This window comes from Anomaloglossus baeobatrachus, chromosome 5 (genome assembly GCF_048569485.1).
Source record: "Anomaloglossus baeobatrachus isolate aAnoBae1 chromosome 5, aAnoBae1.hap1, whole genome shotgun sequence".
NCBI classification, from domain to species: Eukaryota; Metazoa; Chordata; class Amphibia; order Anura; family Aromobatidae; genus Anomaloglossus; species Anomaloglossus baeobatrachus.
This window is the reverse complement of record NC_134357.1, coordinates 418,091,278-418,105,192: the sequence shown is the minus strand read 5'-3', so window position 1 is coordinate 418,105,192 and position 13,915 is coordinate 418,091,278. Positions and strand designations below refer to the sequence as shown.

Sequence of the window (13,915 nt, the reverse complement as noted above, 5' to 3'; positions counted from 1 at the left end):
GAGGAGAGAAAGCTCTGGGAGGCCCAGGCAGGGAAGCTGGTGATCACACAACCGCTTTGAGCGGTCGGTAAGCAGCACCTGAGGTGCTGGCCCCACTGAGTGCCGGAGTGTTTATATATATATATATATGCTTATATGCTATACATCTACACTGTACGGTCGCACTGTTGATTTTTGGCTATATACCCTCCTGGATTGTACTCAGAGGAGACAACAGCATGTCGTCCGCAAATAGCAAGGGTGCCAAAGCACAGGCTTACTTTGCAACCTGTACCTCATGTGCGGCCATACTACCGGCAGGTTCCACTGACCCTCATTGTGTGCAATGCTCGGCCCCTGTGGCACTTACTCAGCCGGAGCCTCTGCTACGTGTGGCCCAGGTGGAACCACCTGCTACCACTGTCCAGGTGACAGGGACGGAGTTTGCAGTATTTGCTGACAAACTGTCTGAGACTATGGATAAATGGTCTGCTAGGATACTAGAAGCCTTACAGTCCAGACCGGTAACTCAGGCCCCGGGCACTGTTCAATCATTGACCCCAGGCCCCCCTCATTTGGAGCTGCAGAGTGCTCCTGGGGTGAACCATGGGTCCCAGGGTGAGGTCTCTGACATGGACCGCAGTCCCAGGCCGCCTAAGCGGGCTCGCTGGGAAATTCCCTCGACTTCATCACATTGTTCAGGGTCTCAGCAAGAGGACTCTCTGGATGATGATGCGGAGGTAGCAGATCAGGATTCAGACCCTGAGACCGCGCTCAACCTGGATACACCTGATGGTGACGCCATAGTGAATGACCTTATAGCAACCATCAATCAGGTGTTGGATATTTCTCCACCAGCTCCTACAATTGAGGAGTCAGCTTCTCAGCAGGAGAAATTGCGTTTCAGGTCTCCCAAGCGTCCATTGAGTATGTTTCTGGATCACTCTGACTTCAGAGAGGCAGTCCAGAAACACCGAGCTTGTCCAGATAAGCGTTTTTCCAAGCGCCTTAAGGATACACGTTATCCCTTCCCCCCTGACGTTGTCAAGGGCTGGGCTCCGTGTCCTAAGGTGGATCCTCCTGTCTCCAGACTGGCGGCTAGATCCATAGTTGCAGTGGAAGATGGGGCTTCACTCAAAGATGCCACTGACAGACAGATGGAACTGTGGTTGAAATCCATCTATGAAGCTATCGGCGCGTCTTTTGCTCCAGCATTCGCAGCCGTATGGGCACTCCAAGCTATCTCAGCTTGTCATGCGCAGATTAATGCAGTCACACGTACATCTGCTCCGCAAGTGGTGTCCTTAACCTCTCAGGCGTCGGCGTTTGCGTCCTACGCCATTAATGCTGTCCTGGACTCTACGAGCCGTACGGCGGTAGCATCCGCCAATTCGGTGGCAGTCCGCAGGGCCATGTGGTTACGTGAATGGAAGGCAGACTCCGCTTCCAAAAAGTTCTTAACCGGTTTGCCATTTTCTGGCGACCGCCTGTTTGGTGAACGATTGGACGAAATCATTAAACAATCCAAGGGAAAGGACTCATCCTTACCCCAGTCCAAACCAAACAGACCTCAACCACGTAAGGTACAATCGAGGTTTCGGTCCTTTCGGCCCGCGGGGAGGTCTCAGTTCTCCTCGTCCAAAAGGCCTCAAAAGGATCAGAGGAACTCCGATTCATGGCGGTCTAAGTCACGTCCTAAAAAGACCGCCGGAGGAACCGCTCCCAAGGCGGCCTCCTCATGACTTTCGGCCTCCTCACACCGCATCCTCGGTCGGTGGCAGGCTTTCCCGCTTTTGCGACACCTGGCTGCCACAGGTAAAAGACCGATGGGTGAGAGACATTCTATCCCACGGTTACAGGATAGAGTTCAGCTCTCGTCCTCCGACTCGTTTTTTCAGGACGTCTCCGCCCCCCGAGAGAGCCGATGCTCTTCTTCAGGCGGTGTGCACTCTGAAGGCGGAAGGAGTGGTCATCCCTGTTCCTCGTCAGCAACAGGGTCACGGTTTTTACTCCAACTTGTTTGTGGTACCGAAAAAGGACGGATCCTTCCGTCCTGTTCTGGACCTGAAACTGCTCAACAAACACGTAAAAACCAGGCGGTTCCGGATGGAATCGCTCCGCTCCGTCATCGCCTCAATGTCCCAAGGAGACTTCCTGGCATCAATCGACATCAAAGATGCTTATCTCCACGTACCGATTGCACCAGAGCATCAGCGCTTCCTGCGTTTCGCCATAGGGGACGAACACCTTCAGTTCGTGGCACTGCCTTTCGGCCTGGCGACAGCACCACGGGTCTTCACCAAGGTCATGGCAGCAGTCCTACACTCTCAGGGACACTCGGTGATCCCTTACTTAGACGATCTGCTGCTCAAGGCACCCTCTCAAGGGGCATGCCAACGCAGCCTGGACGTTGCTCTGGAGACTCTCCAGAGTTTCGGGTGGATCATCAATTTTCCAAAGTCAAATCTGACACCGGCCCAATCACTGACATATCTTGGTATGGAGTTTCATACTCTCTCAGCGATAGTGAAGCTTCCGCTGGACAAACAGCGTTCACTACAGACAGGGGTGCAATCTCTCCTTCAAGGCCAGTCACACCCCCTGAGGCGCCTCATGCACTTCCTAGGGAAGATGGTAGCAGCAATGGAGGCAGTTCCTTTTGCGCAGTTTCATCTGCGTCCACTTCAATGGGACATTCTCCGCAAATGGGACAGGAAGTCGACGTCCCTCGACAGGAACGTCTCCCTTTCACGGGCAGCCAAGGCTTCCCTTCAGTGGTGGCTTCTCCCCACTTCTCTGTCGAAGGGGAAATCCTTCCTTCCCCCATCATGGGCTGTGGTCACGACGGACGCGAGCCTGTCAGGGTGGGGAGCGGTCTTTCTCCACCACAGGGCTCAGGGAACCTGGACTCCGACAGAGTCCTCCCTTCAGATCAATGTTCTGGAGATAAGGGCAGTATATCTTGCCCTAAAGGCGTTCCAGCCGTGGCTGGAAGGCAAGCAGATCCGAATTCAGTCGGACAACTCCACAGCGGTGGCATACATCAACCACCAAGGGGGAACACGCAGTCGGCAAGCCTTCCAGGAAGTCAGGCGGATTCTGCAGTGGGTGGAAGCCACGGCCTCCACCATATCCGCAGTTCACATCCCGGGCGTAGAAAACTGGGAAGCAGACTTTCTCAGTCGCCAGGGCATGGACGCAGGGGAATGGTCCCTTCACCCGGACGTGTTTCAGGAGATCTGTTGCCGCTGGGGGACGCCGGACGTCGACCTAATGGCGTCCCGGCACAACAACAAGGTCCCAACATTCATGGCACGGTCTCAAGATCACAGAACTCTGGCGGCAGACGCCTTAGTTCAGGATTGGTCGCAGTTTCAACTCCCTTATGTGTTTCCCCCTCTGGCACTGTTGCCCAGAGTGTTACGCAAGATCAGGTCCGACTGCCGCCGCGCCATCCTCGTCGCGCCAGACTGGCCGAGGAGGTCGTGGTGCCCGGATCTGTGGCACCTCACGGTGGGCCAACCGTGGGCACTACCAGACCGACCAGACTTGCTGTCTCAAGGGCCGTTTTTCCATCTGAATTCTGCGGCCCTCAACCTGACTGTGTGGCCATTGAGTCCTGGATCCTAGCGTCTTCAGGGTTATCTCAAGAGGTCATTGCCACTATGAGACAGGCTAGGAAACCAACGTCCGCCAAGATCTACCACAGGACGTGGAGGATATTCCTATCTTGGTGCTCTGATCAGGGTGTTTCTCCCTGGCCATTTGCCTTGCCCACTTTTCTTTCCTTCCTTCAATCCGGATTGGAAAAAGGGTTGTCGCTCGGCTCTCTTAAGGGACAAGTCTCAGCGCTCTCTGTGTTTTTTCAGAAGCGCCTAGCCAGACTTCCACAGGTACGCACGTTCCTGCAGGGGGTTTGTCACATAGTCCCTCCTTACAAGCGGCCGTTAGAACCCTGGGATCTGAACAGGGTGCTGATGGCTCTTCAGAAGCCACCTTTCGAGCCAATGAGGGATATTTCTCTCTCACGCCTTTCGCAGAAAGTGGTCTTCCTAGTAGCAGTCACATCACTTCGGAGAGTGTCGGAGCTAGCGGCGCTGTCATGCAAAGCCCCTTTCCTGGTGTTTCACCAGGACAAGGTGGTTCTGCGCCCGGTACCGGAATTTCTCCCTAAGGTGGTATCCCCCTTTCATCTCAATCAGGATATCTCCTTACCCTCTTTTTGTCCTCATCCAGTTCATCAGTGTGAAAAGGATTTGCACTCGTTAGATCTGGTGAGAGCACTCAGACTCTACATTTCTTGTACGGCGCCCCTGCGCCGCTCGGATGCACTCTTTGTCCTTGTCGCTGGCCAGCGTAAAGGGTCACAAGCTTCCAAATCAACCCTGGCTCGGTGGATCAAGGAACCAATTCTTGAAGCTTACCGATCTTCTGGGCTTCCGGTTCCCTCAGGGCTGAAAGCCCATTCTACCAGAGCCGTGGGTGCGTCCTGGGCTTTGCGGCACCAGGCTACGGCTCAGCAGGTGTGTCAGGCGGCTACCTGGTCGAGCCTGCACACTTTCACGAAACACTATCAGGTGCATACCTATGGTTCGGCGGATGCCAGCCTAGGTAGGCAAGTCCTTCAGGTGGCGGTTGCCCACCTGTAGGAAAGGGCCGTTTTTACGGCTCTATTACGAGGTATTATTTTACCCACCCAGGGACTGCTTTTGGACGTCCCAATTGTCTGGGTCTCCCAATGGAGCGACAAAGAAGAAGGGAATTTTGTTTACTTACCGTAAATTCCTTTTCTTCTAGCTCCAATTGGGAGACCCAGCACCCGCCCCTGTTCCCTTCGGGCTGTTGTTCTTTGTGTACACATGTTGTTCATGTTGAATGGTTTCAGTTCTCCGAAATTCCTTCGGATTGAATTTACTTTAAACCAATTTATAACTTTTCCTCCTTCTTGCTTTTGCACCAAAACTGAGGAGCCCGTGATGCACGGGGGGTGTATAGGCAGAAGGGGAGGGGCTTTACACTTTTAAGTGTAATACTTTGTGTGGCCTCTGGAGGCAGAAGCTATACACCCAATTGTCTGGGTCTCCCAATTGGAGCTAGAAGAAAAGGAATTTACGGTAAGTAAACAAAATTCCCTTCTTCTCTGGGAAGCAAAAGCTTTTTTTTTTTTTTCTTTTAATATAATGTAGACCCATTTCCAAATTCATGTCATCAGAGTGTATTTAAGTGGAGGGTGTTTGCTGTCTGAGTACATCTTTAGATTGACTCCTGTAAAAGTATTGTCACTGATCTATGTACTTTTTTTTCTGGCAAATCTTTTGCAGAGTCAAAGTAGCCCTCCTTCCTCCACACCAGTGAATCTAGAGCATTCCTGCATCTCTATAAAACAGATTTCCGTCCAGCACAGACAAACGCAGGTGAGGAAAATAAATGTAATATTTGCACTTACAACTGCTAAATGTGACAAAAATGTTAAAATCTTTTTATTAAATTTGTTTTTTTTTTTTTTTTTTTCCAGTCTGACCTCACAATGGATAAAATATCCGCTCTTGAAAACAGCAAAAATTCTGACCTAGAAAAGAAGGAAGGAAGAATAGATGATTTATTAAGGGTATGTTCTATTTTTATTTCATTTTGTGTTATTTTTTTATCTGATCAATTATTGTAATGCGGACTTCCTTGGCAAAAGATTTCCCTTCTTAATGTTACATAAGTTATCCTTGTAAACTCTGCAGCATTCTAGATTGCAGGATGAAAACAGATAGCTGTGTTTGGTGCTAAATACACAGTTAGCATGTGTTAATAAATTGCTGCTTTGTCTGAACTTTTTTTTTTTTGTTTAAGGTAAATTGTGACCTTCGACGGCAAATGGATGAGCAAAAGAAAATGCTGGAAAAGTACAAAGAACGGTTAAACCGATGTGTTACAATGAGTAAGAAGCTGCTTATAGAGAAGGTGAGTTCTGCGTTGTGTTGCCTCTTTCGATTCATGTGAAATACTGGTTTTTCTCATTTGAAATACTATGTCCCAAGAATGACAAAAGTATTTTAGGAGTGATACCGGACATAGTATTTCAATTGATTTTTCTGGCTAACACGGTACCACAATGTTACCCTTTATTGCACATGGTTTTCTTTATCGTTCCTATGGGAGACCCAGACCATGGGTGTTTAGCTTCTGCCTCCGGAGGACACACAAAGTACTACACTTAAAAGTGTAGCTCCTCCCTCTGAGCTTATACACCCCCTGGAGAACCAGATCTAGCGAGTTTATCGCTTTGTATTCAGGAGGCATACATCCACACATGCATCTCATCTGATTTTTGATTTTTGGAAAGAGTTTGAAGAAAAGCGGGTCCAAGTCTGGACTCCCGGCATGTCCCTTCTCACCCCACTGTGTCGGCGGTGTTGTTAAGGTTGATTCCAAGGCTGGAGCCTTACATGCCGCGCTCCTTCACCATCCCTCCTGGGCTCTGGCTTGAAGTGGGAGCCAGCACGGTTCTCCTTGGCCGCGCCGCTCAAATTTAGGCCCCGGCTTCGCCGGAGGCCTAGTTTCGGTTTCACTGCCCTCGCATGTCACTCATGCAGAGGGACAGGCTCGGCTCCGCCCGGCGGCCGTTCTGCACAGGGGAGGGACACTCCTCACTGCAGTGTATGTCCCCTCCCCTGTAGGTCTCTATGGCCCTCCAGATCCCGCTCCTAAGAAAGTCCCGCCCCCTCTCTTCGCTCCGGCGGCCATTTTCTCAGCGTTCTCTCTGCATTGCAGCGCTGGTCTGCAGCATCTCTGCTGAGTTGCTGTGCTTGGGGGTCCGGGCTTCGGGATCTGGAGGGCACACAACACCGCTCCAGCGGTCTGGTAAGCCACAAGCGGTCTCCGGTTGTGGACCTCTGATTATACTCTCTGGGGTTCATTCTCTGGCAGAGCCCCCACTCCAGCAGCATGTCTCACACGAGGAGCAAGGCTCCAAAGCTGTATTCAGTATGCACTGCATGTAAGCTCCTGCTGCCTGAACCGAGCACCTATCCACATTGTGATGCCTGCTCTAACCTGGCGGTGCCTCAGCCTGGAGTCTCACCCCCAGTGGTCTCTCAGGCTGCTCCTGCTCCTGTGGCTGAACCCCCGGCTTGGGTAGAATCCTTTTCTAGGTCTATCTCCCAGTCTTTTGCCGACTCCATGGGACTTCTGTCCAGGACTTTGCTGAACATGCATCAGCCCCCTTCACAGGGTGCCTCTTCTGCTAGGGGTCTCTCAGGACCGGAGCTCACAGAGGATTCATCATCTGGTCCCAGACCCCGTCCTCCTAAGAAGAGACGCAGGGTCCCCTCTCCTTCCTCGTCACGCAGCTCTGATTCAGGAGCTGACTCGCAGGACGAGGAGGATGCCTTTACGGGGGGCTCGGAGGTTAACTCCATGTACCCCATTGATCTGTCCGAAAGTGACTCAGATGTTAGTGATTTGATTGCGTCCATTAATTCTGTACTGGATCTCAATCCGCCAGCATCAGAGGAACAACCCTTTCTGGCAGAAAAGCACCAGTTTACCTCGCCTAAGAGAGTAAAGAGTGTGTTCTTTAACCACTCCAGTTTTCAGGCTGCTGTGACCAAGCCCAGGGCCTGTCCTGACAAACGCTTCCCAAAGCGTGGTTCTGATGACCGCTTTCCCTTTCCACCTGAGGTGGTCAAGGAGTGGGCTCATTCCCCAAAGGTAGACCCCCTGGTGTCTAGACTCTCAGCCCGGACCGTTGTATCGGTGGCTGATGGCACCTCTCTTAAGGATTCCACTGACCGCCAGATTGTCCTTCTGTCCAAATCTGTATATGAAGCGGCGGGGGCCTCGTTCTCCCCGACTTTTGCAGCAGTGTGGGCTCTCAAAGCCATCTCTGCTTCTCTAGAGGGGATGCATTCCCTCGCCAGGGAATCTATGCCCGAAATGGTTACCTTAACTTCCCAAGCTTCAGCTTTTTCATCCTATGCCATGTCTGCCATGCTGGAGGCTTCTCACCGCACTGCGGTGGCTTCGGCTAATTCCCTCGCTATCCGCAGGATCTTGTGGCTTCGAGAGTGGAAGGCAGATGCTTCTTCAAAGAAGTACCTTGCTGGACTCCCTTTTGCTGGGTCCCGGCTGTTCGGTGAACAGCTGGATGAAATTATTAAGGAAGCTACTGGCGGGAAGAGTACTTCCATGCCACAAACCAAAACCAGGAAACCTGTCCAGGGCAGGAATCAGTCGAGGTTTCGTTCCTTTCGTTCCTCCAACTGGTCGTCCTCTAAGCCCTCTGCCTCGTCCACTAACTCAGCCAAGGACCAGAAATCCAACTGGCGCCCAAAAGCGCGTCCACAAAAGACCGCAGGAGGTGCTGCCGCCAAGGCAGCCTCCTCGTGACTATCTGTCCGCGCCAGCAACGTCCTTAGTCGGTGGCAGGCTCTCCCAGTTTGGCGACGCATGGTTTCAACACGTCTCCGATCAGTGGGTGAGGGAAATCATCTCCCACGGCTACAGGATAGAATTCTCTTCCAGCCCGCCAAACAGATTTTCTTTGTCGCTCCAATTGGGAGACCCAGACAATTGGGTGTATAGCTATGCCTCCGGAGGCCACACAAAGTATTACACTAAAAGTGTAAAGCCCCTCCCCTTCAGCCTATACACCCCCCGTGCTGCCACGGGCTCATCAGTTTTTATGCTTTGTGCGAAGGAGGTCAGACATGCACGCATAGCTCCACAGCTTAGTCAGCAGCAGCTGCTGACTATGTCGGATGGAAGAAAAGAGGGCCCATAACAGGGCCCCCAGCATGCTCCCTTCTCACCCCACTCTTGTCGGCGGTGTTGTTAAGGTTGAGGTATCCATTGCGGGTACGGAGGCTGGAGCCCACATGCTGCTTTCCTTCCCCATCCCTCAATTAGGGCTCTGGGTGAAGTGGGATCCTTTCGGTCTCCAGGCACAGGAGACCGTGCTCCATCCACAGCTCCTGAGGACCAGGCTGGATAGGAGCCGAGTATCGTTCAGGGACATGGCCCTGCTACTTTGAGGTACTCTGTGTCCCCGTGGGGACCGCGCACAGCAACACTCCAGCATTGCTGGGTGTGCTAGTGCACCGGGGACAGCAGCGCTGACTGCGTTTGTGCCATTACACACTTCAGCGTCACTGAGTGTGTTCGTGTAGGGGGACTGCCGCGCTGACCGCCGCTGCCATGGTTATCACTGCGGCGCGGCTGGGACTGTTAGTGCGCCGGGGACTTCCGCGCCGACCGCGCTTATACGGCGGCCGCGCTTATAACTCGAGTCCCCGGCTTTTGCGGCCTAGTCTCGTTTTCTTCCCGCCCCCAGCCCTGCCAATCAGGGGAAGGGCGGGACGCTGTACAGGACGGCAGCACTGAGGGCTGGAGCATGCTTTGCATACTCCACCCCCCTCACTCTGCACAGTGGGGCACCAGTTCCCGCACTTTTCTGGGTCACGCCCACGGCTCCCTCCTCTCCCCAGGACGCCGGCAGCCATTCCTCTCAGCTCTGCTAACGCTGGAGAGGAGAGACAAGCTCAGGGAGACCCAGGCAGGATTTCTGGTGCCCACACAACCGCTTTGCGCAGGCGGTAAGCAGCACCTGTGGTGCTGGCCCCACTAGTGCAGAAGTGTACTTATAGATTATATGATTATAGACTATACTTTACACTGTATGGTGCACTGTTGATTTTTGTCTATATACCCTCCTGTATTGCTCAGAGGAGACAACAGCATGTCGTCCACAAATAGCAAGGGTGCCAAAGCACAGACTTACTATGCTGCCTGTGCAGCATGTACGGCTATACTGCCGGCAGGTTCCACTGACCCTCATTGTGTGCAATGCTCGGCCCCTGTGGCACTTTCTCAGCCGGAGCCTCTGCTAAGGGTGGCCCAGGGAGAACCACCTGTTAACACTGTCCAGGTGACAGGGACGGAGTTTGCAGTTTTTACTGAAAGACTTTCTGAGACTATGGCTAAGATATTAGAAGCCTTGCAGTCCAGGCCGGCATCTCCAACCAGGGGCACTGTGGAATCATTGACCCCTGGTCCCCCTCAGTTGGAACAGCAATGTCCTCCCGGGGTGTCTCATGGATCCCAGGGTGAGGTCTCTGACACGGACCGCAGCCCCAGACCGATTAAGCGAGCTCGCTATGATATCCCCTCGACATCATCACAATGTTCAGGGTCTCAGCGAGAGAACTCTCTGTATGATGAAGCGGAGGTAGCTGATCAGGATTCTGATCCTGAAGCCGCTCTCAACCTTGATACTCCTGATGGGGACGCCATAGTGAATGATCTTATTGCGTCCATGAATGAAATGTTGGATATTTCTGTGACGGGGTGTACATCAGAGCAAAGAGAGACAACAGGCCGAGGATGATCCAACAGGTTTACTAACAGGAATACAGGAACAGCACACGACAAGTCCAAATAAAACAGATTCGGGGGCACCTCCCGATAATCCAAAGTGCCAGATCACAACGTAATAGTCTTTTTCAGAGTCCCAGAAATCCCACACAATCCACTGGACGGCGAGGTCTGTCCGCAGATTCAGATCTCGCTCCCTTCCTCTTCAAAAACTCAACTCCCAACTGCATTTAGAAACAGGAGTGAATTGTTTGAGCTCGTGGGCCCGCCCCTCAAGGGTAGGGGTCTATGCAATGGTTGGGCCCACTAGAAGATTCTAGAAGGTTGGCTCCGAGATGTCTACAGGTTTGTGTAGTTGGCGTTATCCATTGCTTACGAAACAATGAGAAGTTCCCCTGGCTGTGTGGACAGGAGATAATTGCATTATGGGCCCAGAGACACAGGAGATGGGGGGAAGGTATGGTTACTTACATCCCAAGACATTTCAAAGTGTTCAGTAAGTACAACCAAAGGAAAGTGACATCACATCCTGACATAGTATTACAGCAAATACAGTGAGAAGGTAAAATACATCATGACAATTTCTCCCTCAGCTCCTCCAGTGGAGGAGTCAGCCTCTCAGCAGGAGAAATTCCGTTTCAGGTTTCCCAAGCGTACAATGAGTATGTTTCTGGACCACTTTGACTTCAGAGAGGCAGTCCAGAAACACCGAGCTTGTCCAGATAAGCGTTTTTCCAAGCGCCTTAAGGATACACGTTACCCTTTCCCCCCTGACGTGGTCAAGGGCTGGACTCAGTGTCCCAAGGTGGATCCTCCAATCTGCAGACTTGCGGCTAGATCCATAGTTGCAGTGGAAGATGGAGCTTCACTCAAGGATGCCACTGACAGACAGATGGAGCTCTGGTTGAAATCCATCTATGAAGCTATCGGCGCGTCTTTTGCTCCAGCATTCGCAGCCGTATGGGCACTCCAAGCTATCTCAGCTGGTCAGGCGCAAATTGACGCACTCACACGTACGTCTGCGCCGCAGGTGGCGTCCATAACCTCTCAAACGTCGGCATTTGCGTCCTACGCTATTAATGCTGTCCTGGACTCTGTGAGCCGTACGGCGGTTGCAGCCGACAATTCGGTGGCAATACGCAGGGCCTTGTGGCTGCGGGAATGGAAGGCAGATTCGGCTTCCAAAAAGTGCTTAACTGGATTGCCATTTTCTGGCGACCGTTTGTTTGGTGAGAGATTGGATGAAATCAAACAATCCAAGGGAAAGGAAACATCCTTACCCCAGGCCAAACCAAAAACACCCCAACAGAGGAGGGGACAGTCGAGGTTTCGGTCCTTTCGGGGTGCGGGCAGGTCCCAATTCTCCTTGTCCAAAAGGCCGCAGAAGGATCAGAGGAACTCCGACGCATGGCGGTCTAAATCACGCCCTAAAAAGACCGCCGGAGGTGCCGCTACTAAGGCGGCTTCCTCATGACTTACGGCCTCCTCACACCGCATCCTCGGTCGGTGGCAGGCTCTCCCGCTTTTGCGACACCTGGCTGCCACAAGTAAAAGACCGTTGGGTGAGAGACATTTTGTCTCACGGTTACAGGATAGAGTTCAGCTCTCGTCCTCCGACTCGATTCTTCAGAACATCTCCGTCTCCCGAGCGAGCCAAGGCTCTTCTGCAGGCGGTGGGCATTCTGAAGGCAGAAGGAGTGGTGGTCCCGGTTCCTCTTCAGCAACAGGGTCACGGTTTCTACTCCAACCTGTTTGTGGTTCCAAAGAAGGACGGGTCCTTCCGTCCTGTTTTGGACCTAAAACTGCTCAACAAACACGTAAGGACCAGGCGGTTCCGGATGGAATCCCTCCGCTCCGTCATCGCCTCAATGTCCCAATGTCAAGGATGCTTATCTACACGTACCAATTGCTCCAGAGCATCAGCGCTTCTTGCGCTTTGCCATAGGAGACGAACACCTTCAGTTCGCGGCACTGCCGTTCGGCCTGGCGACAGCCCCAAGGGTTTTCACCAAGGTCATGGCTACAGTAGTTGCGGTCCTCCACTCTCAGGGTCACTCAGTGATACCTTACTTAGACGATCTGCTGGTCAAGGCACCCTCTCAAGAGGCATGCCAACACAGCATCAACGTTACTCTGGAGATTCTCCAGAGTTTCGGGTGGATCATCAATTTTCCAAAGTCAAATCTGACACCGGTCCAATCGCTGACATATCTTGGCATGGAGTTTCATACTCTTCCAGCGATAGTGAAGCTTCCGCTGGACAAACAGCGTTCACTACAGACGGGTGCAATCTCTCCTTCAAGGTCAGTCACACCCCTTGAGGCGCCTCATGCACTTCCTGGGGAAGATGGTGGCAGCAATGGAAGCAGTCCCTTTCGCGCAGTTTCACCTGCGTCCACTTCAATGGGACATCCTACGCAAGTGGGACAGGATGCCGACGTCCCTAGACAGGAACGTCTCCCTTTCTCAGGCAACCAAAGCTTCCCTTCGGTGGTGGCTTCTTCCCACCTCATTATCGAAGGGGAAATCCTTCCTACCCCCATCCTGGGCGGTGGTCACGACGGACGCGAGTCTGTCAGGGTGGGGAGCAGTTTTTCTCCACCACAGGGCTCAGGGTACGTGGACTCAGCAAGAGTCCTCACTTCAGATCAATGTTCTGGAGATCAGGGCAGTGTATCTTGCCCTAAAAGCGTTCCAGCAGTGGCTGGAAGGCAAGCAGATCCGAATTCAGTCGGACAACTCCACAGCGGTGGCTTACATCAACCACCAAGGTGGGACACGCAGTCGGCAAGCCTTCCAGGAAGTCCGGCGGATTCTGCTGTGGGTGGAAGCCACAGCATCCACCATATCCGCAGTTCACATCCCGGGCGTAGAAAACTGGGAAGCAGACTTTCTCAGTCGCCAGGGCATGGACGCAGGGGAATGGTCCCTTCACCCGGACGTGTTTCAGGAGATCTGTTGCCGCTGGGGGATGCCGGACGTCGACCTAATGGCGTCACGGCACAACAACAAGGTCCCAACATTCATGGCTCGATCTCAAGATCACAGAGCTCTGGCGGCAGACGCCTTAGTTCAGGATTGGTAGCAGTTTCGGCTTCCTTATGTGTTTCCTCCTCTGGCACTGTTGCCCAGAGTGTTACGCAAGATCAGGGCCGACTGCCGCCGCGTCATCCTCGTCGCTCCAGACTGGCCGAGGAGGTCGTGGTACCTGGATCTGTGGCATCTCACGGTCGGCGAACCGTGGGCACTGCCAGACCGACCAGATTTGCTGTCTCAAGGGCCGTTTTTCCATCTGAATTCTGCGGCCCTCAACCTGACTGTGTGGCCATTGAGTCCTGGATCCTAGTGTCTTCAGGATTAGCTCAAGAGGTCATTGCCACTATGAGACAGGCTAGGAAACCAACGTCCGCCAAGATCTACCACAGGACGTGGAAAATATTCCTGTCGTGGTGCTCTGCTCAGGGATTTTCTCCCTGGCCATTTGCCTTGCCCACTTTTCATCTCAATCAGGACATCTCCTTACCCTCGTTTTGTCCTCATCCAGTTCACCAATGTGAAAAGGATTTGCACTTGT

The 13,915-nt window shown here is 52.7% G+C and overlaps 1 protein-coding gene across 2 annotated transcripts in view; it reads left to right on the top strand.

The window, feature by feature from the left end:
• TLK2 (tousled like kinase 2) overlaps positions 1–13,915 on the top strand; it is a 197,334-nt gene that overhangs the window by 71,878 nt on the left and 111,541 nt on the right. For both annotated transcript variants that reach the window (XM_075350289.1, XM_075350288.1), the window contains exons 7-9: positions 5,301–5,393; positions 5,495–5,587; positions 5,821–5,931. In XM_075350289.1, coding sequence (XP_075206404.1) covers positions 5,301–5,393; positions 5,495–5,587; positions 5,821–5,931 — 297 coding nt within the window. The remainder of the gene's footprint in view (positions 1–5,300; positions 5,394–5,494; positions 5,588–5,820; positions 5,932–13,915) is intronic.